Here is a 23,358-nt window from a genome sequence, read left to right as displayed (position 1 = left end):
CAGCTGGGTGAGGAAAGAGTGTGACTCATGCCATGGGTCCAGTGAGTCAGACGGGGTGGGCTGGACCAGGGGCTTCCCCAGGACAGGAAGCAGGTTCTAAGTATGCAGAGGCCTTAGTTTCCTCCTGGTAGGGGACACTTCCAGGAGAGAGGACCAGTATTGTTCCCTTTTCCATCTCTGTGAACTCATTCAGGAACACTTCTTGTCAAATGTATTGCCACCTCTTCCAAGTCTTAGTAGGCTGTGTTAGTCTGTGCCAATCCCCTGCTTTCCTGGATTTGAGAGGAAGAAGGAGATGAGCAGGCCACAGCCAGAGCCAAAGAGGATAGAATTTCCCATTCTATCCTCCCATGTCCTAGGTTTGAGCCCAGCAAGATTTCAGAGCTCATGTGATTCTTTACTCCTCCTTCTAGCTGAAGAACTGAGAAGTAAGTGTAGTATCCACACTGCCCTGGAGTTAAAATCCTACGTTGTGTGACCTTGGGCAAGTTATTTAACTATTTTGAGTTTCAGTTTCCTTTGCTGGGAAAAAACAAATAAAGGGATAATAAACTCACCTAATGGGATTATTGTACATTAAATAAAACCTCGCACCACTACAGACCTGGCTTCAGAAGGTACTGAGTCTATGTGCGTTTTGAAATGGAGTGGAAGATACATTCATTGCTTTTGGATTCATGGGGAGATCTGAAGTCAGTCAGTGAGAAGGCATTTCCGGGGCATTGGCACCGGTTGGGAATTGTGCACCAGGCTGGTTCTGAAAGGCAACCTAGGGTACTTTCTTCTGACAGAAACTTTTCTTCTCTTCTAAGCAGCTAGGGCCTTTCCGCTTCCTGGTGAACAATCCTTAGGGGGCCCTTCACACCCAGTGCAAACAATGAACAAGCTGAATGTGTCCTAAGGATTACTAGAAAGAATCAGTATTGCTATGTTTCCTTTTGTTGCAGACTCCAATATGGTCTGGTAGGACATGGCTGACCCCGTCCTCATTTAAATTTTTGTTGTTTTGTTCATCTGGGATTTTTTTTTTTTTGCGTTATTTTTGATTTTCAAAAATACTGCATTAAAATATAATTTATCTAGATTACTGAGTTCCTCGGCATGCCCTTAAATTTTGCACCTAATGAAGTAATCCCCAGCTGTAGCTTTTTTGGGGGTGGGTGGGTATATTCTGGAGGCAGAGGGCTCCTGCAATCTGCGCCTGCTTCTTTAAACCTGTGACCGTTTTTTGTTTTTTTGTTTTTTGTTTTGTCAACGGGAACTTCGCCCTGCGCCCACCAGGGGCCAGGATAAAGTTCCCAGCTGGTTCCACTCCATCCATTCTCCCCACCCCCCCCCCCACCCCCCATTTCCACTGAGCTCGGGATTACTCGGAATCCCTGCAAATCCTTTCAGTGCCGTTTAATTCCGTAAGTATTACTCGAGGGCCATACACTAAGTGCCAGGCAGGCACCTGGTTAAGGCTGGGGGCTGGCGAAGATGGGCAAAGACCAGACAGCCAGAGGCGCTGCGCGCGCTCAGGGGCACCTGGATGGGACACCCCGCCCGGTCGGAGAGCGCGGGACCGGGAAGGCTCCCGGAGGCGACGGCAGGGCGGGACGCTCAGAGCCCGCAGACTCTGTACCCGGAGGCCTAACCGCAGACCCTAGCGCGCCTTTGCGGGGGCGACCACGTCAGAAACCCCGACCTGGCGTGACTTCCTGCCCGGGAGGCCCCGCGGTCTCGGGCTCTGGACGCGGGCCAGGGAGGCGTCGCCCGCGCGGGGTCGGAGGTGCTTCCTGGGCGCCGCGGGCGCGCGGAGGAGCGGGCGGCGCGGGGACAGCGCACCTGGAGCGCCCGGAGGCCCGGCTGGCGCGCGCAGCGACATGGAGGACGGCGTGCTCAAGGAGGGTTTCCTCGTCAAGAGGGTGAGCGGACACTGGCCCGGAGGGCGGCTCCCGGAGCCGGGTCCCCAGCCCGCGCCCGACGGCGGTCTCGGCGGCCTGGGGACAGCCGGGTGCCGGGGTTGGAGGGGGGCTTCAGGTGGAACAGAGCGGCCGGGGCACACAGGCAAGGAGGAGAGTCCAGCTTGGCTAGTGGTAGGAGGCGGGGGGGGCGACTCCTGAAGGGGTATCTTAATTAAAACAACGTATTAAGCTGGAAAGAGTACAGTATTTAAATATGCTATATTGAAGCAACCTAAGTGTGCTCGCGGCGCCCGTCTACGTACGAACGCATCATCTCCTGTACTACTCACAGTAACCCCTGAGCGAGGAGGCAGACCAGGCTTCTGAATGAAGCTCTTAGCGTGTAGGAGTCCCGGACCTCGTGTTCTTCAGCTCCCCCGCAGTCCCACACGTGCGGCACCACTTTCCTCCCTTTCCCCAAAGGAGAAACTAGGTTCGGGGAGGTTAATTAAGCAGCTTGCTTAGGATCTGGGTGCTAGTGGTGATGGAGCGGGTGCAAACCCATAAGGTTGACTCCAAATCTTATTCTGTCCACAGCAGGGTGGGTGTTGTTATCACTGAATTACAGATGAGGAAACGGAGGGGCAGAAAGATGAAACCGCTTGCCCAGAGCCGGGGGACTAATAACTGGGACTGCAGTCTCCATCCTCAGTCCATGGCCCATGACCTCGTGCCCATGGCCCATGTCGCCTTTCCCACAGCTTACAAGACTTCAGACAGACAAAGAGCACACAGATCAAGGTGGAAAATGAACCAAAGAGCAGCAGCAAGAGGAAGTTCAATATTTTAAAATTCTTTTAACATTGATCACACTAAGGGTTTATACTAACATAACAGCAGGGCATAAAATCTGGGGATGAGACTTTTGGCTCTTCTACTGAGATTGTAGCTTTGGGAGGGAGATGGATGAAGAGAGATGACAGGGCTCCCCCTTCCATTGCCTCCCCTGGCGGTCAGAGCAGCCCTGAAGTCTCAGATTGCTTTCAGGTCCATGGGTAATGTAGCCATGCTATGTTACACATTATTTGTATAGGAGGGCAGGGGTGTTGTTTGCTCAAAACTACAAGCAGGAGATCTAGTAGGAGGCTGATGCCGGATCAAGGGTCAGGCTGGACACAAGCAGGTACCAAATTCCAAGCCACTGTGGTTAGTCTTTCTCGTTCTGTGGAAGCATCTGCACCTCAGAAAGACAACCTGTGGCGGGGTTGGTGGAACTTTCCTGCACCTTGTGAGGTGAGAGGGAGAGTGTGAGCTGGGCAGGGCATCTGATAGGCATCTTTGATTGCCCACATAGCTTGGCCCTAGTAGGGGTCTCCCCCAGTTGCTGGAGTTTCCTCCCAAGATTCCCCACCACCACCACCATGCAGAATCCGGGAATGCTAGAAGGAAGGATGTGAATTCTCTTCTGGATGGCTGCCCAGTCCTGGGTCGCTGGCCAAGGGAGTTCAGGGTGCAGGGAAGTGAGAACAGTCTACAGGTCCAGCCCAAAAGCCCACAGAAAGCGCTTGGCTAAAATACTGAAGGCTCATTCCAGCTAAACCCAAAGCCTGGTGTTTGGAGGCTGGCCCTGAAGCTAGCGGAAGCCACACCCTTTCCTGCAAGGTGAGGGACCTGGCTGGGTGCCCCTGCTAACAGTTCCCGCCTATTGATCAATCTCAACTCCCCGCGCCCCCCCCCCCCCCCCCCCCGCCCCTCTCCTCCTGGGTGGCGCCGGCAGCAGCTTCTGCATCCACTGGACTAGTTGCAAGGCTAGGGCCATGGGATTCCATAGATTTAGGACGGTTTAAAGCCTGGGGTGGGGGCAGGGCCTGAGCTAGAAGCCCAGAGTACAAAACAGTCATCACCCAGGAGGGTGAAAGCAGTTGACGGGCAGGGGCATGATAGATCTGGCTCTCTCCCGCCCAGACAAGAAAGAAGCAAAGCTCCAGGCAAAATGCAGGGCACTCACTTGGCCTGGCTTTAAAGGAGGGTGAGGGGGAAGGAAGTGAGATCAGCACAGACAAGATTGCTTTTCCTTTAAGAAGACACTGAGGCACTTCAGGCCTTGCTGCCCAGCTCATACCTCTGATGACCCTCTTAGAAAATGATATGGCAATGCTAACACCCTTTGGCCTGAAAATGTCCTTTGTAGGAAGGACTCTATCCCAAGAAAATGCCATCAAAGCTTTATGAACACAGTATTATTTATGTAGTGAAAAAACTGGAAACTACCTATATGTCCGCACAAATAAACAAATGACTAAGTATATTATGGTTTTGCAGATGTTAAAAATGCTTATAATCTAATAACCCAAAAAGTGAAAATATAAAAGGTATTATTAGTAAGGAAAAATAGGCATAGAAGAAACAAGTCTGGAAGGAGTTCTGCAGGCTAGAAGTCTGAAATCAAGGTGTTAGCAGGGCCATGCTTCCTCTGAAACCTATAGGGGAGAATCCTCCCTTGGCTCTTTTGCTTTGACGTTTGCAGATTTTTCCTTCCCATGTAGGGAAAACCTTATAGGGAACAACCTATTGTTTCTTTATTCTGTGAATTTCCTTTACTTGTACACAGAACACTTCCCTTCTGACACTGCTGGTCACCAAATGTGTAGAGGTTTTCCCCAACACCAAGCAATTCTCTGTGATACCAGCTACATGTCCTGCCATTTAACTCAATTCTGACACTATCTACCTAGGGATAGTGTCATATCCCATGGGTTAAGAGATCAGTCCCACAAAGCTGCCCCCCTCCACCCCACCCCACCCATACTTTAGACACTAGCTGCACTTCTGACTGACCAATGGGCTATCGATTGGAGGTTCCAATACACCGCCTTTTCCATTTCAGTTAATTTGCTACAGTGACTCACAGAACTCAGGAAAATATATTTACCAGTTTATTAAAGGATATGATAAGTGATACAGATGAAGAGCCAGTTGGAAAACCTGGGTAGGGCAAGGTATGTGGGAAGGGGCATGAAGCTGCTATGTACTCTCCAGGCATGCCAGGCTCAGCACTTCCATGTATTTACCAACCCAGAAGCTCTCTGAACCCTGTATTTTTGGGATTTTGTGGAGACTTCATCACATAGGCATGATTGATCATTAACTCCATTTTCAGCCATTCTCCCTTCTCAAGAGAATTGGGGTGGGGCTGAAAATGCCAAGCTTCTAATTGTGGTTCTTTATGGTGACCAGCCTTCATCCAGGAGCCCACCTGAGTCACCTCGTTAGAAAAAAGACGTTCCTATTACCCAGGAAATTACAAGGGTTTCAGGAGCTCTGTGCCAGGAGCCGGGGACAGAGACCTAAATATAAAACCTATTATCTCATGCAGGCAATTCTTGCCATTTTTGGTTTGTAGATGCATCACTCTAATCTCTGCCTCCACTGTCCCATGACCATCTTCTTCCTGTATATCTCACTGTCCAAATTCTCCTCTTCATATAAGGAATACCAGTTAGTATTAGGTCCGCCCTAATCCTTTATGACTTCACGGTATCCTAATTACATCTGCAAAGACTCTATTTCCAAATGAGATCACATGCATAGGTACCAGGGGTTAAAACTTCGTACCTTTTGGGGAGGGAAACATAATTCAATCTGTAACAAGTACCATCTCTGCTTTTCTGGGGTTGTAAGATCATGGGTAAGACCTTTATGGGCCTCAGTTCCTTCATCATTAAAGTAGGGAGTAGTATGGACTTTCTCAAAGGGTGCCTCTAGCTATAATATTCCATGCCTCTTGAACCCAGTCATAGGTTTGTTATCCCAGCTATGGACTCTCCTCCCTCTCCCTAAAGGGGTTCTAGGGACTCTAAGCCACTTGTGGTTGGTCCAGTGGGCCTCTGGCCTTGGCCAGCCATTTGCAGACAAGGAGCCTGGAGAGGGAGGAAACTCCCTGGGTAGAGGGAAGCCTGGGATATCTTTCACCTTATACCACAGTGGTTTTGGCCTCGATCCCTTTACCTGGTGACATTAGACCAGTTCCTTATTTCTGCTGAACATGGCGTGCTTTTCTGTAGACCAGGGATAATGGAGTTCTCCTTCCCATTTTGTGGATTATTATGGCATCTGCCAACTGAACTGCCTGCTCCAGTCTGACCCACTTCATTCAGCTGTTCTGCCACAGTGTGGTCAAGGTGATCTTCTTAACATGAGAACCTAAGCCTTTCTTAGCAGCTTCTTCTTAGAAGTCTTCCAGGACTCCCCTCTGGCCACAGTATACAGATCAAACTTTACCGCATGGAACTTGAAGCTGACTGTGCCTGCATCACTTCTGTCCTTTGCCCACAGGCCTCTGAGCCTCATCCATACAGAACCAGTTGGAGTTTCTCAAAAGTGGAAGTGGTTCAAGCTCTCCTTTCCCTGCCTTCCTGACCTGACCAACTCTACACAACCTTCAAGACTCAGCCCCAGTAGCAGCTCTTCAGGGAGCCAACCTAACCCCACTCACTCTCTTTTGAGCTTCTTCTTCCACCTAAGCTGCTTTTCGGGGTTTGCATCATGACCTATATCACTTCTCTATTGTTCTATAATAGTTGCCTCAAACCTTAATGTCTTTTTTTTTTTTTTTAATTTATTTTTGAGAGTGAAAGAACAAGCAGGGAAGGGGCAGAGAGAGAGGGAGACAGTACTGACAGTGCAGAGCCCAGTGCAGGGCTCGAACTCATGAACCTTGAGATCATGACCTGAACTGAAACCAAGAGTCAAGACACTTAACTGACTGAGCTAGCCGGGTGCCCTGACAGAGCTTAACATCTTAAAGCCATAAACATTTATTGTCTCACATAATTTCTGAGGGGCATGTATTCAGGAAGAGCTTAGCTGCAAGATTCAAGTCTCTCATGAAGTTACAGCCAAAATATTGCCTAGTGTGGCACTCTCCTGAAGGCTTGGCTGACCGAAGGGTCCGATTCCAAACTCAATCACATGGCTAGTGGCTGGAGGTCTTAGTTCCTCACCTCTCCATAAGGGTCGGTCATGATGTGGCATCTAGCTTTCCTCAGAGTCCGTCTTTTCTAACCTAACCTGACAAATCATTACTCTGCCACATTCTCTTGGTCACACAGATCAGCCCTTGTACAATGTGGGGAAAAAGTATATATAAGGTTGTGAATACCAAAAGGTGGATATCCTGGGGGACCCCACCAGTCATCTGTCCTGGAACTTATCACATTGAGTGGCATCATTGTGTGTCTCCTCTGCTGTCTTGGGTCTGTATCTTGTTCATCTTTGTCTCCCTGCTGCCAGCCCAGTGCTTGGTGCAGTAGTAGTTAGTCATTGATTGTTGAATGAATAGATAAGTGAATGAATTATTTCCCTAATCATCTCATCAGGATTTTTGTTTGTTTGAATTAAAATTAATTTTCCATTATAAAAATAATACATACTTTTATTTAAAAAAAAACTAGAAAAGTACTCAAGGCTGTAAATTGAAAAATAAGTTTTCATTCTCGTTGCCTTATGTCCAGTCTTAGTCCTTAGAAATGACTATTAACAATCCTGAGGTATCCCTTCAGAAATTTTCAAAAATAGCTACTAGAGTTATTTTTAGGTATCGTATGAAAAAATGTAAGTAAAAGTGCTTTACCTGTGTTAAAGACCATTGGCGCTGTGATTCTTGTTGACTCAGACTGCTGTGTTTGACCTTGAGGGCTCCACCAATGACCTTTCCTGCCATCTGTTAGGATTGGAATGCCTCCCCTATAGCCACAGTGGGCATGGTATTGTTACACAGTTAGAATATTTTGCATTATTTTATTATAAGCAATGATCCTAAGTGTCTCAATACATAAAACCTTTTCCCTCTCCTAGATGATTTACTCCACACACATCCCCGGAAGTAGAATTATTGGGTCAGAAGATTTGAACATTTTTTTTTGAGGGTCACAAGCTGCTTCAGGGTTTCTACCTACACAGTAAATCCTTTCTCATCAGCCTTTCTCCTCAGACCTCTCACCCTTACTGTCAGGATCTGTAGTTGCTCATAAACACATTCCACTCTAGTGAGTTTGAACAGAAAGGGATTTCATGGAGGAATAATAACTATTAAGTAACTCAGGAATATTTGGGAGGGCCAGAGAACCTGGCTGGGATGCTATAAAGCCAGAGATGATGTAGCTAGACAAAAATACCTACCAGCACCAGCAGACATTTCTAGCGGAAACATCATTGCTGACATTGTTTGCTATTTGTCCCTGGTAGCCCTGGGGACGGGTGTCAGAAGAACCTATTCTTCCAATATTGTTCTCTCCAAAAATTCCTGTTTCCCGTGGGAAGCCATGCATAGGGGTGGCAGCCACTTGGTCACCTATCAGTTCCCTTCGTGCCAGGGATTCCGAGAAATGTAGCATTTTGTCCAGGAAAGTATAGTATCTCCAAACTGGTTTGTTCTGTTCAACATCTGTTGGTGACACTTTCTTGAACGTCTTCAGCCCCATTTCTCCTCTCCCTGTTGCTTTAGTTTGCTAGAGTATTGAAACAAAATACCACAGACAAGACAGCTAAACAGATTTATTTTCTCACAGTTGTGGAGGCTAGGGTAAAAGGTCAAACTGTCAGCAGGTTTGGTTTCTTCTGAGGCCTCTCTTCAGCTTGCACATGGGCACCTTCTTGCCATGTGCTCACATGGTCTTTCCTCTGTGCATATACCTCCCTGATGTCTCTGTGTGTCTCTGAGTGTCCTTTTCTTATAAGGACCCCAGTCAGATTGGATTAGGGCCCACTTGATGACCTCATCCTAATCTAATCACGTTTCTAGGGCCCTATCTGCACCTACAGTCAACACTGAAAGTTAGGGCTTTAATATATGAATTTGTGTGTGTGTGAGGAGTGACATAATTTAGCCTGTAACACCTATGTTTTAAGATATAAGATTATTTTACCTTCTTCACTTCTCTACCTCACACCAGCCCCCATTCCATCAACTAGGATTGCATTCTCCCTGTACACAATCTTTTGAGCCAACAATCTACTGCTAATGCTGCTTCAACAGCCCCTCAGAAGGGGGTCATCGGAAAAGGGAAAAGAGGACTCGAGTCTGGGCCATGTGGGGAGCAGTAGAGAACCCCAACTGCTGAGACGTCAAAGCCAAATCTTCTTTGTTTCTTGAAACATGTCTGCCCACATCAAGAAAAGCTGTCACCCGTCATGTTACATGTTGATCCTAAGTATGGGAGAGAGCAAAAAATGTAAACTTGACCTTGACTATGAAAGTTATCTTCTGTGAAGAGCTTGATCGCCATGCAATGTAATAGCACTTAGACATATTAATAAATTCTTGTCATATTAACATGGTTAAAAGTTTTATTGAGTTGCCACAGTAAATTGTTTGGGCATAGCCCAGTGCTCACTCAGTCAATTCCCACAACTTTTGGTTCCCTAACAGCACTGTGCACAGTACACATCCAACAATCACAGTTCCACAGATGTGAGAACATGAGGAGACTTCGAACTTAATAAATGCGAGGAAATGTAAGGAAAGGAGTGAACTAGGGAAATGGTCTCTGATTCAGATAAAGCCCATCTCTCTTAGTTAGAAGCTCGCTCTTATTGGGCTCTGCTCTGGGAAATATGCCATGAAAGTTGCTTTCATGAGTATGTACTAAACCCATTCCTTTCTGATTCCTCAGCAGACATTCCCTCATCTGTTGGTCTGTTCTAGAAATAGGCTCTTTGCTTTTACCTTACTATCCTGTCCATTGGCTCTATGACTCACTTGAGAACCCCCAAACTACCCTGTCTTTCAGTCTTGCCATACCAAGCTAAGCAAGATTATTAGGGTCTTTAGCACTGGTAGACTGTTTGTGGCTTCAACTTTACAAATTGCCTACATCTTTGACTAGTGACATTCTTTCTAGGAACATATGCTAAGGAAAAGAAAATCTGAGATGCAGATCAGAATTTATGTGCAAGAATATTCATTGCAGAATTGTTTATAACAGTGAAAAAAAGAAACAACCTCAGTTCAAACAATAGAAGATTGATAAGTAAATATTGCATCCACCTAGTGGTCATTCAAAAACATGTTTTAAAGAAATACATCGGTGTGAGACGATGCTCAGCAAAGCTCAACAAAACAAAAACTAGATAATGAAACTATATGTAACATGGTCCTGATTTTTTTTTTTTAAACCAGAAAGTAAAAACTAAGGAAAAAAGACAATAAGAAAACAAAATGTTAGCAACAGCGGTCTCCTAGTAGTAGGACTTCCTCTTCAGTATACTTTGTAGTTTCTTTCAAGGTTTATAACCACAAACAAGGTCAAATGGGAACTGGAAGGTCAATGCCAAAGGTCTTGGTTACATACTCAGATGACAAAGAGATCCAGACTGATAATGCTTTTTTCATGCACATGAAAATAAAACGTATGATTCTGAACTAGATCCTTTCTTTGGCTATTAAAGATATTACTAGGGCAATTGGTGAAACTTGGCTGGGGGTTGTGGAATCGATGATAATAATATATTAATGGAAATTTCCTGATGTTGATGGTTGCATTGTGGTTATGTTGGAAATATCCGCCCCCTTTTTTTGTAGGAGATGCACAATAAAATATTCAGAAGTGTTGGAGCATCATGTTAAGAATTTACTCTTAAATGATTCTATCATACAAGTTCTTAATACTATTCTTCAGCTTTTCTCTGAATTGAAATTATTTTAAAATAAAAAAATTAAGTGAAGTTAAAAAAAAAAAGATAATGCTGTCCCCCTTTCTGGGCAGTTGATCCCACGGCACAGTCTGGTTACCTGTGCTGTGGGACACCTCTCCCTGAACACAGTGTCGTCCCCTCAGCCATCTCACCACAGGGCTGTGCTGTCCATCCTCAGGGTCACATTGTCCACAACTGGAAAGCACGATGGTTCATCCTCCGGCAGAACACGCTGCTGTACTACAAGCTCCAGGGGGGTCGGAAGGTGACCCCTCCCAAGGGCCGGATCCTTCTGGATGGCTGCACCATCACCTGCCCCTGCCTGGAGTATGAAAACCGACCCGTAAGTGAAGGCCCCTGCTTCTCGGCTCCTTTCTGCCCGGGACCCTCTCATCTCTGGCCTCTTTGGCGAAGGTGATGTGGATAATAGGAAGAGCTGAGTTATCATTGAAAAAACCTAAATTCAAGTCCTGCTGAGCTGTGTAACAGATGTGACCTTGGGCAAGTAATTGAGCCTCTCTGAGCCTTAGTTCCTCCTCTATACAATGGGGTAAAATAGTGACACCTCACTATCCCCCATGATTGTGTTGAGAATCATGCAGAAGGTAACAGTCTGTCAAAGCACCTTGTAGGCTAGGAGGAACCTCACAAATGGGAGCAACTATTGCTATCTTGGGGTTCAATGTGATGGCTTTCATCCCCTAAAGGGGTGAGTGTTCTAAAAGTCAGGCGCAGCTTCAACCCTACCATGAAAAATTACCTGAATCAGTCGTTTTTTTTTAAGGGCCCATTTTGTGCCAAGAAATTTCCTAGGCTTGGAGGAGTCAAGGAAGAAAATGGTAAGAGTGCTTTCCCTGGAGTTAGTCATCTTATTATGAAAACAAATGGTTAATCGAAAAAAACATTCAGAGTTCCAAATGTTGGTATAAACATGGTTAGTCATAGAGAACACCATATTCCTGAAGAGGAGGAAGACGTATTTATAGGCTGTTGAGTCAGGTACAGCATTGGGAGGAATAGAGACTTGACAAAGATCTGAAAGAGGAGAGAGGCAGATATTCTGGAATGTCAGGTGGAAAGTCTTGAGTGAAAGTGAGGGGAGAGATAGGGATAGATTTAGAGATGACGATGGCCAGTGTGGCAAAAGGAGAATGTTCACCAAGGGAGCAATGGGAGATTGGCTGGGACCAGATGGAGGTAATGGGGAGTCACTGAAGGTTCTGAAGTAAGAGAATGGACTGGTGGAAACACTCTTAGGAGGACTAAAATGAGGAACTATGCTCTGATTCTAATAGGTTACTAGATCAATAAAGAAGGGATCTAACCACTTATGTTTTTCTTCTTTGACTTTTCTAAACCAATTGACAAGCCTTCTAAGTATAAGAAAATGTTTGTGACAGTCCATTCTGGGAGGTGGGTTTCCTGGTATTATGTTAACTGCTGTACTCTTTTGTAATTTTGACTTTTTCTCAAATAAGAAAACAAAGGGAGCTATTAAAATAGCGAGGCATGAAATAAGGCAAAAAGTAGGGGGAAACACAAGAAAATGTTATGAAGGACATGTCAACAGGACCTGGTTGACTGGATGTTGAGGACAAGGGAGAGGAAGGTATTGAGTGTCATTCTACCCTATGAGGCTGCAAAAATGAAATGTCATTCTACAATTTCCTCTGCTAATCTGGAAGTGCCACTGATTAAGGAAAAAAGTCAGGTGGGGTAGCATTCTGTTGGGTGGAGGTGGGGCTGCCGGAGGATGCCCAGCCTGGGAAGACTGGGGCTGCACCTTCTTCCTTGTGGGTCAGAAGACCAAACACAATGTCTGGACACATAGCAGATGATTACTAAATGTTTGTTGAATTGATGTTTAAGAAAGAAGAAACATTTACAGCGGAGACGTTTTTAAGAGGAAAAACCCCTAGTTTTCTAAGTGAAGTTAAGACTCTAGTTCTCAATAAATTAAACCCCAGACCTTGTAGGGTTGCTCGTTAACCTGATGCCCTTTAACAATCTTTAAGAAACAGTGGAAAGCAAGAGTGCTGGTAGAACGGGCTGGAGATAGAGAAGCTTTCAAAAAAGGAAATAAGTGAAATTTGCTAACTGGAGTTGTGAACTTCATGTTAATTTTCCCTAACATTCTCAGATTGTCATCCTCCCAGTTCAAGAGTACTTGACCTGCAAGAGGTCAAGAGGAGCCAACAAGTTCACTAAGAACACGTTATAAAGTATATACATGTGTATTTGAATATATATATGTGTATACACACACACACACACACACACACACATATATATTTATTTATTTTATTTTTTTAATTTGGGAAGCTATGAAAGAGTATGTGTGGATTTCACATGGAATTATATAGTCTCTCCTGAAATTCTTTCATTAAAATGTTGATTGCAGACTGCCAGTGCAGGTGCAGGGAGCTGGGTGAATTTGTTCCCCTACGATGCTAATGGGTGAGTCAGTGTTAACTTGGAGGAACGGATTTGTGGTATCCTTTGGGACTGTGAACCAGCCTCATCTCATCACTGTTTTTACTGTTAGTTGAGGTGAGGGATACTGAGTCTGCAAACAAAGCAAGTTGGGAATTAATGCACTGGAAGACAGAATCAGAATGAAATAGAATGCATCTGCTTTCCCAAAACAAGCAGTAGGCTTCTAAGATGACATTTAATAGGGTCAACATCAGAATCCCACAGTGGCCAAAAATAACCCAAAAAACCCTAAATGCACATTTAAGGAATGGAGGAGATGCGGCCTACATCAAAAAGACTGTCTGCTGACCTCATAGAGTGCGAGTCTATGGTGCCACCAGAGCTACCTCGGGCCGTCAGCCGTGCCACCCTGTGCCCCTCAGAGCTTTCCTGGAGCAGCCTGCTCCATTTCATGGGTCATAGTTTATGAGAATGGCGACCACCTGCAGAACATGTAACAGAGCATGAGCTGATTAAGAGTTTAAGCCATATGATATGAGAAGTGTGTGAAAGATTGGGGATGACTGAAGAAAAGAGGACCGAAAGGAGCATAAGGAACAGTTCCTCCAACGTAGGTGTTAATATCCCCATATGACAGATAAAGAGACTAAGGCTTGGTGGGGTTCCTTTTTTGTTTTGTTTTGTTTTTTGAGAGAGGGAGAGGGCCCAGTGAGTGAGGGGCAGAGACGGGGGCTGAGGCGGGGAGAGGGACGGAGAGGGAGAGAGAGAAAAGTGGGGCTCACCCGAAGCAGGGCTCATGGTTTACCCGAAGTGGGACTCGAGCTCACTCGATGAGGGACTTGAACTCATAAACCGTGAGATCATGCCCTGAGCCTAACTCAGATGCTTAACGGTCTGAGTCACCCAGGCACCCCTTGGTGAGGTTCCTTAATGTGCCCAAGCATTCATAGCTAAGTGGCTAAGCTAGGATTTGCATTCAGATCAGTTGGACTTGAAAGCCAGTACACTTCTCACTTCAGCACAGGGGCTGTCATGGGAGGTAAGGTTAGTCTGTGTGATTAGAAGCAAGGAGGCAAAGTACCCAGGCAACAGTCCCTACGCTAACTAGTCTGTCCAAGAGGGAGAGCTTGCCTTGTGAGCCATGAGCTCCCTGTTGCTTCAGGTTGACAAGTGAATCTTTGAAGACCACCCCCTGGGACATGGTTGAGGGGTTGGGAGTTTGGCAGCCACCAGATCTGTGTGTCCTGGGCTTGCTGTGGCCCCGTCATCTTTGTTTGGGGCCAACATTCTCTGGCCTGCCAGGCCTCTGAGTGCTGGTCTGACGAGCCATCTCTTCCTGCAGCTTCTCATTAAGTTGAAGACTCAAACATCCACTGAGTACTTCCTGGAAGCCTGTTCTCGAGAGGAGAGGGACGCCTGGGCCTTTGAGATAACAGGGGCTATTCACGCTGGGCAGCCGGGGAAAGTCCAGCAACTCCACATATTGAAGAACTCCTTCAAGCTGCCCCCTCACATCAGTCTGCAGTGAGTACCCAGCCCACCCCCACCCCTCACCCTGCCTGGCTTTGTTGCAGCTGCTTCTGTCAGTGCGACTGGGGAGGGGGTGGGTTCTGTTGTTACTACACACGCCTGTCTGGTGCCACCATTGTGCGTTAGGGTTTTCTGCTGTCACTGTCCTGTTTGTATTATTTTTTCTGCCTGGGAGCGGCCCTCCCTGCCTGCCCTGCTCCTATGTAATATCTTGGGTCCTCTGCTGCTTTCCCACCTCAATGTCTTGAGACCCTCCCTTCAATTTCAGCCAGGGTGCCTGGGGCTATGTCACAGCCTCCTAGGAATCTCCACTCACCAAGTCACTGGTCTTGTTTGCAGCCTGGTGGCAAGAATGGTGTGTTCTGGTAGTGGCTGCATTCTTGCTTTATGAGGTTCCTCATTCATCCATCCATTCATGCATGCATGCATCCATCCATCCAGGAAATAGTTATAGAGGGCTTCTTGAATGCCATATACTGTACTAGGTGCTCAGGAGATGCAAATATGAATAAATAAGGTCTCATCTCAGTGGCTTTCCAACTCAGGGGCATAAATAGAAAATGAGAAAAGATCTTCCATTGGTGGCGGGAATCATCTCACAGAACAGAAGGAAAGCAGATCACTGGTGGAGGCAATACTCTAAAGTGGGGACATCAGAAAGGAGTGCCATCATGGAAACTGTTACATCTACAGGAAACACCCCCTAGCCTCCCAGGCAGCAGAACTGTTACACCCATCAAAGACAAGGCACGAGTCCATTCCTGGGCTCCCAGAAAGCTCCATGCCAGTCCCTGAAATCTTGATTGTGCAGCCTGGGTGCTTGCTAGACCATGGTGAGTGCAGGAGGAGCAGTGGAGGTAGGAGTGGGTTGAAGCGATGGGTGACTTTGAGAAGTAGCTGGAGGAGGTCCGACTTCTGCAGATCATAGAGAATCATTATTGTATATTATTTTGCTTTTAAGTTGAAAGTAATAGCTCTTAAGTTTTGCTACAAAAGTAATACCCATCTAGTGTAGAGACATGAGAGCATTTAGATGAGCAAGAAGAAAAGAAACATCCTGAAATCCTACCTTTCCAATCTGATGCATTACGGAAACGCCTCTTGCTTTGTGATGTGTATCACACCGTTTGCCACTTGCTTTATACCTGTAGCAGCACTCTTGGACTCCCCCTCCTACCTGCTGGTGTGATGTGGGTATCACACACCGTGGGGCCCCTCTCCTTTGCCTTCCTTCTGTGTAGTCGCATTGTGGACAAGATGCACGACAGCAGCAGCGGAATCCGGCCAAGCCCCAACATGGAACAGGGAAGCACCTACAAAAAGACCTTCATAGGTGAGCATCCCCTCTTGGGGGCTGGGCTGGGCAGTGGAAACCTGGGGCGTGGGGACCCGAGACTCAGCCATGCTTGCCTTCCTGTGCTGAGGCCAGAGCTGCCTGTGGCCAATGGGCTGGTCTGAGATGGCCGCATGCTCTCTGGTAGAACCCAAGGCTGCCCAGGAGGTTAGGGTCAATGAGGTCACAGCCAAGCACCCCCAGGGAGGCTGGTCTGTAGCCTGTCATCTGACTGATGCCGCCCTTGCCCCAATGCAGGCTCCTCCCTAGTGGACTGGCTCATCTCCAACAGCTTTTCTGCTAACCGTCTGGAGGCTGTGACCCTGGCCTCCATGCTCATGGAAGAGAATTTCCTTAAGCCAGTAGGCGTCCGAAGCATGGGAGCCATTCGCTCTGGAGACCTGGCCGAGCAGTTCCTGGATGACTCCACGGCCCTGTACACTTTCGTGAGTTAGGGAGTGGGTTCTTCTTGCCGCTGGGGCAGAGGGAAGGAGAAGGTAACCAAGTGAGGACCAGGGGATCCACAGTCATGGGCCAGAGGCCTAGGGTTTGGGGACTTCTTCACCCTCAGGGGGAGTGAGGTTTCTGTACCAAGGATTTTCCTGTCCCCTGTGGTAGTCCCAGAGCCTGGAACTGGAGCCTTTTTGTAACAGAGCCCTTGTTCACTCCTTCCCACTAGGCTGAGAGCTACAAGAAGAAGATAAGCTCCAAGGAAGAAATTAGCCTCAGCACTGTGGAGTTGAGTGGCACAGTGGTAAAACAAGGCTATCTGGCCAAGCAGGTATGCTTGTCTTGGAGAGGGAGATGGACAGAATGCCCCCAAAGGGTGGGAGGGGCTGAGCTGCTAAAGGGCACTCATTACCAGCAGAATCTGCTAAAGCAGGAGCCGGTGGCGGCTGCAGGGAGCAAGTCAAGAGGCATGAATGTACCCGTTCACACACATGTGCGTGTGTGTCCCAGACACAGGGGAAAGTACGCACAAGTCAGTATCACAATGCTAAAAAACGTCTGCAGCACTGCCCAGTTCATGCATTTGGAAGGACATTGCTTACTGGATCAGTGCTGGCCTTCAGCTCCAGGACGCTTCCTGGGGTCTCTGTCTTCTTCTGTGGGACTCTGCATACCCTCCAGATACACTTTTTGAAAAAAAAAAAAAAAAAAGTCTTTTTTACTGCAGTGTAATGTCAGTGTTTAAAACCTGACTGTGGTCACTACCGCAAACCGTGTTTGGAGAGCAGCCCTGTCCCAGGCACACATGCGGCCTTTCTACCTGTGCCTGACACACAGGCTATTCTGTGAACAGAATCCCCACATCCCAGCATGTGAAGTGACCTCTGCACAGCTCTCGTGTTTGTGCATTTCCCACACACCGTGCGAATGTGCATGTCTGTACCATGGACACACGTGCTGCTCAGTGCCCTGCCCATTTTTACTTGGAGCACATGGCTGTCCTTGTCACCTGCTTCTTGCATATCAGGATCCCCATCTGCTCTTGGATTATTTACTGTGCATGCAACTGCCTATCTACCCCAGATAGATCTCTACTACCGCTCCCAGGCCTGACAGGAGTCTAGTGAGGGGAGGCAGTGAGGCCCTGGAAGACCACGAGGAAGGTGTGGGAGGGGCTCTGGGTGTTCCAGGCTAAAGGGTTGAGGAAGCTTTGCGATCCAGGGGGTGAAGCCAAAGAGAGTTACACATACACCAGTGTCTTACACATTTAGATTTTAACATAAAAGTGATCATTTCTTTTGCTGATGCAGAACGTTGAAGTGGTTTTCGCTGTATTTGTGTGCACATAAGTACATGCAACTGTGTGTAGGTTTGTTTTTTTTGCTAAGTTGACACTTAAAGTTGGTGCCCTTGGGTTCAAGTTTGCCTGTGAGCTCTTAGTGTAGCTGACACCTGCTGTCTCCCTGTCCATCTTACACGCTGAGTGGGCTCTGAGTCATGCTCCCCTCTTCCTTCAGTGTAACCCTCTTTGGTTCTGGGAACTTGGCTAACTGTGACAGTGTTTTTGCTAATGTGTCTCTGAGCAGGGAAGTCCAAGTCACTGCAATCCCTGGGTCTCCGGCAGACTCCTCTTAGAAAGTAGTCTGTTGGAGCCAGCTGGCTTGGATGTTTGGCATTAGCTGCATGGAGGTGGGAGGAAGGGACAGAGCTGTCACAGATGAGCCTTGAACCCTTTCTTTGCCTCAGGGACACAAAAGGAAAAACTGGAAGGTGCGGCGCTTTGTTCTGAGAAAGGATCCGGCTTTTCTGCATTACTATGACCCTTCCAAAGTGAGTGTCACATGTTCACTTGGTACCTGTGTGTGATACTTCCAGACCCTTCTCTCCTGGGCATAGCAGGCAGCTGGCTGTACTTCCTTTCTCTCAGCATCCCTCCCTCCCTTTCCTCCCACAATCGAAGCTGCACTCAACGGTCTGATCATTCCCTTCAGCACGCTGTTGCCTGAGCAAGAGGGTTACCATTATTTTGAGAGGAAAGCATCTTTTAGTTTCTCCAAAGCTTTTTGTGTGGCTGGGGAGGGTGGAGCGGGCTGATAGACTCCTAACTAGTGCTTTCCAGCCTCTTCACCCCTTTCTATGAGGAGATCCCATGAAATCCTGCCCCTCAACCTTTTGTCCTCACCAGTGTTGTGGAAAGTTTCTTTTACCATGTACTGTTTAGGCCATAATTTACTAATTTTGTTTTCTTTTTTCTAATTGATCAAAGGATTGCTACTCTGAGTTTCAGATGTAAGAATTATTGTGTGATGAGTTGATTTAATTCCAGTCAAAAGCAAAGAAAAATAGGGGCGCCTGGGTGGCGCAGTCGGTTAAGCGTCCGACTTCAGCCAGGTCACGATCTCGCGGTCCGTGAGTTCGAGCCCCGCGTCGGGCTCTGGGCTGATGGCTCGGAGCCTGGAGCCTGTTTCCGATTCTGTGTCTCCCTCTCTCTCTGCCCCTCCCCCGTTCATGCTCTGTCTCTCTCTGTCCCAAAAATAAAAAAAAAAAAAAAAAAAAAAACGTTGAAAAAAAAAAGCAAAGAAAAATGGCCTTTTAGTTGGCCTGTCCAGCCTTGTCTTGGTAGATGTAGGATTTTCATTCATTTTTTGAAATATTGGAGAGTGGGCAGTTCCTCCATCACCAGGCTTCAGTCAGGAATTCCCGCCCTAACAGTGGCACACGATGGAGTGAGGGGAGGAATGTGGCCCTGCCACTGCTGGCAGTGAAATGAAGCCCAGATTTCCTTACTGGTGCATGTCACATGGCCGTGTGATGTCTAAATTCAGCCTCACCTACTCCTCCAGATGACTCTCTGACTTCTTTAGCGGGCCTCAGGGTGGTTACAGGCAAGAGTTCAACTCCTTTTTCCCTTTTATGCATTCACACTATGCCTAATCAGGAATCCCTTCCGCTGCAGGAAGAGAACCGGCCAGTGGGTGGATTTTCTCTTCGTGGTTCCCTCGTGTCTGCTCTGGAGGATAACGGTGTTCCCACTGGTAAGGTGCAACTTCATGCAGGCCTGCAGGCCTCAGGCTCCTCCTCAAATCCCCCCCTACTGTGCTGTCAGCAGTGCTCTGCTGATGGGCTGAGCTATGGGAGCGGAGTATGCTCTCTCAGTGAGACGAATGGTGTGAGTTTGAAGCCAATTTCAGAATTAGGGAAAAGGGCAAGGGGGGTGGTGTTCTTAGTCTTTTAACAACACAACTAAATAATCCTTGTCTCTGGTATTCTTTCCCCTCAGTTTCTGTGCCTACTGGCAGGTAAATTGCCACCTAAGAATAGAAGCCTACAGTGTTTAAGGATTAGCAACACAGCTGAATGTCTATTAGCACGCTAATTTCACAATGGCCAGCTAAGACAGTATTATTCCCATTTTATGGACATGGAAATTGAGGTTCGAAGAAGTGAAACAAGTTAATATCAGGTCCCAAATCTGTGCCTGCTTTTATCATAAGCATACTGGATTCTTTGATGTGAACGGAACTGTAGATCTATGGTTGGTGCAGGGAGCAGGCCAGGAGGGCACAGGTGAAGGACAGGGAATGGAGAGGAGGAAAAGAGGGAAGCGGGCTTTGGGTGGGATTCCCTAACCACATACGTTGGCATTGAAAAACACTTCATGTGTATTTTTGTTTTTGGGTCAGTTGACTTCTAGCTGAAAGCAGACATGGATACTCACTGATTTTTCTTCTGCCCAGGGGTTAAAGGAAATGTCCAGGGGAATCTCTTCAAAGTGATTACCAAGGAGGACACACACTATTACATCCAGGCCAGCAGCAAGGCTGAGCGAGCTGAGTGGATTGAAGCTATCAAAAAGCTAACGTGACAAGGGAGCGTGTTCCTGAAGGAACAGGACAAGGTTTCCTCCCTCCTACCGGATGGTACAGACAAGATTTCCTGGAGAATGGGTGTGTGCAGACTTATAGCTTCTTTGTATATTTTGCACTGCTTTGCAGTGAGACTGGTGATCCTTAGATCACAATCGGCAGTGGTGCTATTTCCTTCCCCACCTTCCTGTTAACAGCCTGGAAATGCTAGAACAACCATTAGGCGTCAGCATCTTGACTTTCACCCATCTTCACAGCCAGCCATTCCTCGGGCACCAAGGTAGGGTTCCCTGTTGTAACACTAACTAGCCACGTTGCAATACTAAATAAAATGCTAATATCGTGTTGGCTGTCTCTGAAGTGCTGTTAAAAACTAACTCCTTCCTTGGAATTAATAAAAACTGCCATATTTTTAGCTATTAGAATTTCCTGGACAAAGTTGTATGGTTTTCAAAGGTTTTCCATACTCGAGCCTATGTAAATTACTATGCAAGATTATGAAAACATGTCAAGTGATCTGTCACTTCATCTTAAAATGGGGATGATGGCAAAATTTTGGTTGAACATTCATTGAATATTGATTTGCTTTGAAAAAGAAGCCTGCATAAGCATATATACTGCAGAAATCATGGGCTCAGTTGGGAGAGATTACTCACACATACAAAAAAGAGTGAAGTTACAGTGTTTCTATGAAAAATGGCATTCAGAAAGAGATGCAGAGCAGAAGCTGCGAAAGGACAGAGAAAGATATAAAAGAATTAAATTAAGGCATGAAATTTTTGTTTTAAAGTTAACATTGAGACATGTAAGTACCAAGAAGCTTCACCAGTGGGGTTAATCTGAAGTAGTGAAAAGTCTGTATCATACAGTATCTTTAAAAACATTTTTATTACTTTCAAGTTTATACAGTAATCTGGCACAAGCTACTGCCAGCATTCTTGCCAAGTACAAGTGCTTAGACTTCCTTTAATGAATAGATATGTAACTTACATTTAAGGGGAATAGTATTTCCAAAGTGCTTAAGGAAAAAATTTTCCTTTTAGTTTGAACTGTCTCCTCTTAATCTGGTCTAGAAATACCTGACCTGAATGATCAGGAATTCCAAGCTAATGAGGTTTTATTTTATTCCTTACATTGTAAGAGACTGCCTTTTAAAGCACCATTTTCCATTTGGCATTTCACCAAGGTCTGATGTCCCTGGAATTAGTTTCTTTATTGCTCTTTGAATATCAACAAGTGTTTATCTAAATTAAACTGCATTTGGCTTGATGGCTTGACTCCAAATTGGTGCAACGGCACCATTCTATATAGGTGTATCAGAATCTTCATGCATTGAAAAAAGTAGATGGCCATCACCTTGAGGCAAATCAGGGGGCAACTGTTGCCAAGGTACCAGTACTTGAATTTTTAAAAATCCCAAACCATTTTAATTGATGGATCTTCACACAAAAGTAGCTAAAATGTTTGAAAGTATGGCAGCTGAGTAATCATCATAATGCTTGGCGTGATTTAGTGCTTAGCAGGTCTCTGTAGGTTTCCCCTAAATGAAAATGACCCACGTACGTACTGGTCCGTCTTCTTTTGCTATAAAATACAGCAAATGAAATGTTTTGAATGTTCCCACTTTTTCTCGGCTGGTTTTGACTTTCAATTATGATTAAACGAGACCCAAACTACTGCTAATTTTCAGTTGTGTGAACTGATAACTGCTTTTACCTCAAAGGCAGAATGGGGAGTAGATGAAATTGTCAGTTTTTAATGAAAAGACGCTGTGGGGAGATGCAAGATTTGGATAAAGTTGTCAATTGTCCTTGTCAATCTGTTCCTCAGGTTATTTGGAGATGGGTGTGTAGCTTGTCCTCACGTTTGAAAGTGATCTTGTTAGGGCAGCAGGGTATATGTATGCTTTTACTTAGTTCTCTCCTTCAAGGTATCAGTGAGGTATTAACCTTTTCTCTGGGACGGGTCATAAATTTGCAAAATTGTTGTAGAGCTGAGCAAAAGGCTTGCATGGGATAAAATCACTCACCATAGAGGTCACCGGTACTTCTCAACAGTTACGCCTTTGAAGTACAAAAACGTCAGTAAACAAGGTGAAAATTCAATTCTCCTGCCTACAGCAAACATTTAGGGAGCATCGGTTATATTTTGATGACATTCTTGATGTCACAAGCCTTATAGACTAGTTTTTTGACTCCTCAAAAAGACCAAAGTGAAAATCATGTGCCAATATTTAGATCCTCCTCTAAATATTCCCAGTATGGCATGCTAGCTGGCAATCAAGGCTATCTCGTGGAAATAGCCATATGAAGTTATACTTTGGGATTTAAAAAGCTACTAGAGGCTGCTGAATTAAATAAAGGGACAAACCTCCAAAAATGGCATTGACTGTTTCACCAACACACTCTTCTATTTCCTAGTCCCTTTAATAATTGAATTAAGTCTAGTCCTCAGTCAAGTAAGGTGGGTTAGGTTTAATCTTTAACGTTTTTAAATAGCTATTCTTAGGAGTAATTAATAAAATGAATACATCTAGTACCTCAAGTATCCAAAGAGATTAAATCTATGAAACAGACCAGTCTTCAAACTCAAGACTTTCTACACCCTGGCTACTGTAACTTAACTTCAAATAGTAACTTAGATATGTATCTAAGTTACTATGTTATCTATGAAATTTCTTTACATTTCTTTACCTTTAGATTCATATACCTTTAAAACAATTAGCTCTTAAACATACAAATGATGGAAATATAGAAAAATCATTGTAATTGTGTTCAATCAGATCCCTATTTGTTATAAAGAACTAAAGCTCTAGGTGGCACCTAGTGAATGATTTAATGGGAGAGAAAAAAAAAAAAAAAAAGCTGAGCAATGATACTCAAAATAACTAAGGCAGCATCTTTAAAAACAAACAAAAAAAACTTTACCACCCTAAATTACAAACTCAGGGCGAGCAGCTTAGTACACCAACAAGAACCAGTGTGATAAATTCTCCCTCATACCATGTATTCTCAGTCTCAAACTGGCAAAAGGCACACATCCTATGTAATTTTTATATTGTGTTTTAAGGCTTTTTCTCCCTAAGAGTCAACTGTAACTGTGGTTAAAATTGAGAAATTATTTTCTCCAAACCCTTCTTTGAAAGGATCCGCTGTATAGATCC

The 23,358-nt window shown here is 45.7% G+C and overlaps 1 protein-coding gene across 2 annotated transcripts; it reads left to right on the top strand.

Moving 5' to 3' along the window:
- Positions 1 to 1,740: 1,740 nt before the first annotated feature.
- Positions 1,741 to 20,540, top strand: PLEK2 (pleckstrin 2). Of its 2 annotated transcripts, XM_058739399.1 has the most exons (9): positions 1,741 to 1,907; positions 10,759 to 10,923; positions 14,359 to 14,540; positions 15,788 to 15,879; positions 16,138 to 16,325; positions 16,559 to 16,660; positions 18,076 to 18,159; positions 19,286 to 19,364; positions 20,067 to 20,540. In XM_058739399.1, exons 1-9 carry the CDS (start codon positions 1,866 to 1,868, stop codon positions 20,192 to 20,194), a joined length of 1,062 nt encoding a protein of 353 aa, XP_058595382.1. In that variant the 5' UTR covers positions 1,741 to 1,865; the 3' UTR covers positions 20,195 to 20,540. The 2 variants fall into 2 exon arrangements, with proteins under 2 accessions (XP_058595382.1, XP_058595383.1); XM_058739400.1 differs by lacking the exon at positions 18,076 to 18,159.
- Positions 20,541 to 23,358: the final 2,818 nt, after the last annotated feature.

The sequence above is a fragment of the Neofelis nebulosa genome, chromosome 7 (assembly GCF_028018385.1).
Source record: "Neofelis nebulosa isolate mNeoNeb1 chromosome 7, mNeoNeb1.pri, whole genome shotgun sequence".
In the NCBI taxonomy this organism is placed as follows: Eukaryota; Metazoa; Chordata; class Mammalia; order Carnivora; family Felidae; genus Neofelis; species Neofelis nebulosa.
Note: the sequence above shows the minus strand (reverse complement) of the source record. Positions and strands in the feature narration are given on the sequence as shown.

Coding starts and splice junctions, on each gene's coding strand:
- PLEK2 (XM_058739399.1), top strand. CDS start 1,866: ATGGAGGACGGCGTGCTCAAGGAGGGTTTCCTCGTCAAGAGG. Junction 15,880..16,137: donor CTACAAAAAGACCTTCATAG/GTGAGCATCCCC, acceptor GCCCCAATGCAG/GCTCCTCCCTAGTGGACTGG. Junction 19,365..20,066: donor GGATAACGGTGTTCCCACTG/GTAAGGTGCAAC, acceptor TCTTCTGCCCAG/GGGTTAAAGGAAATGTCCAG.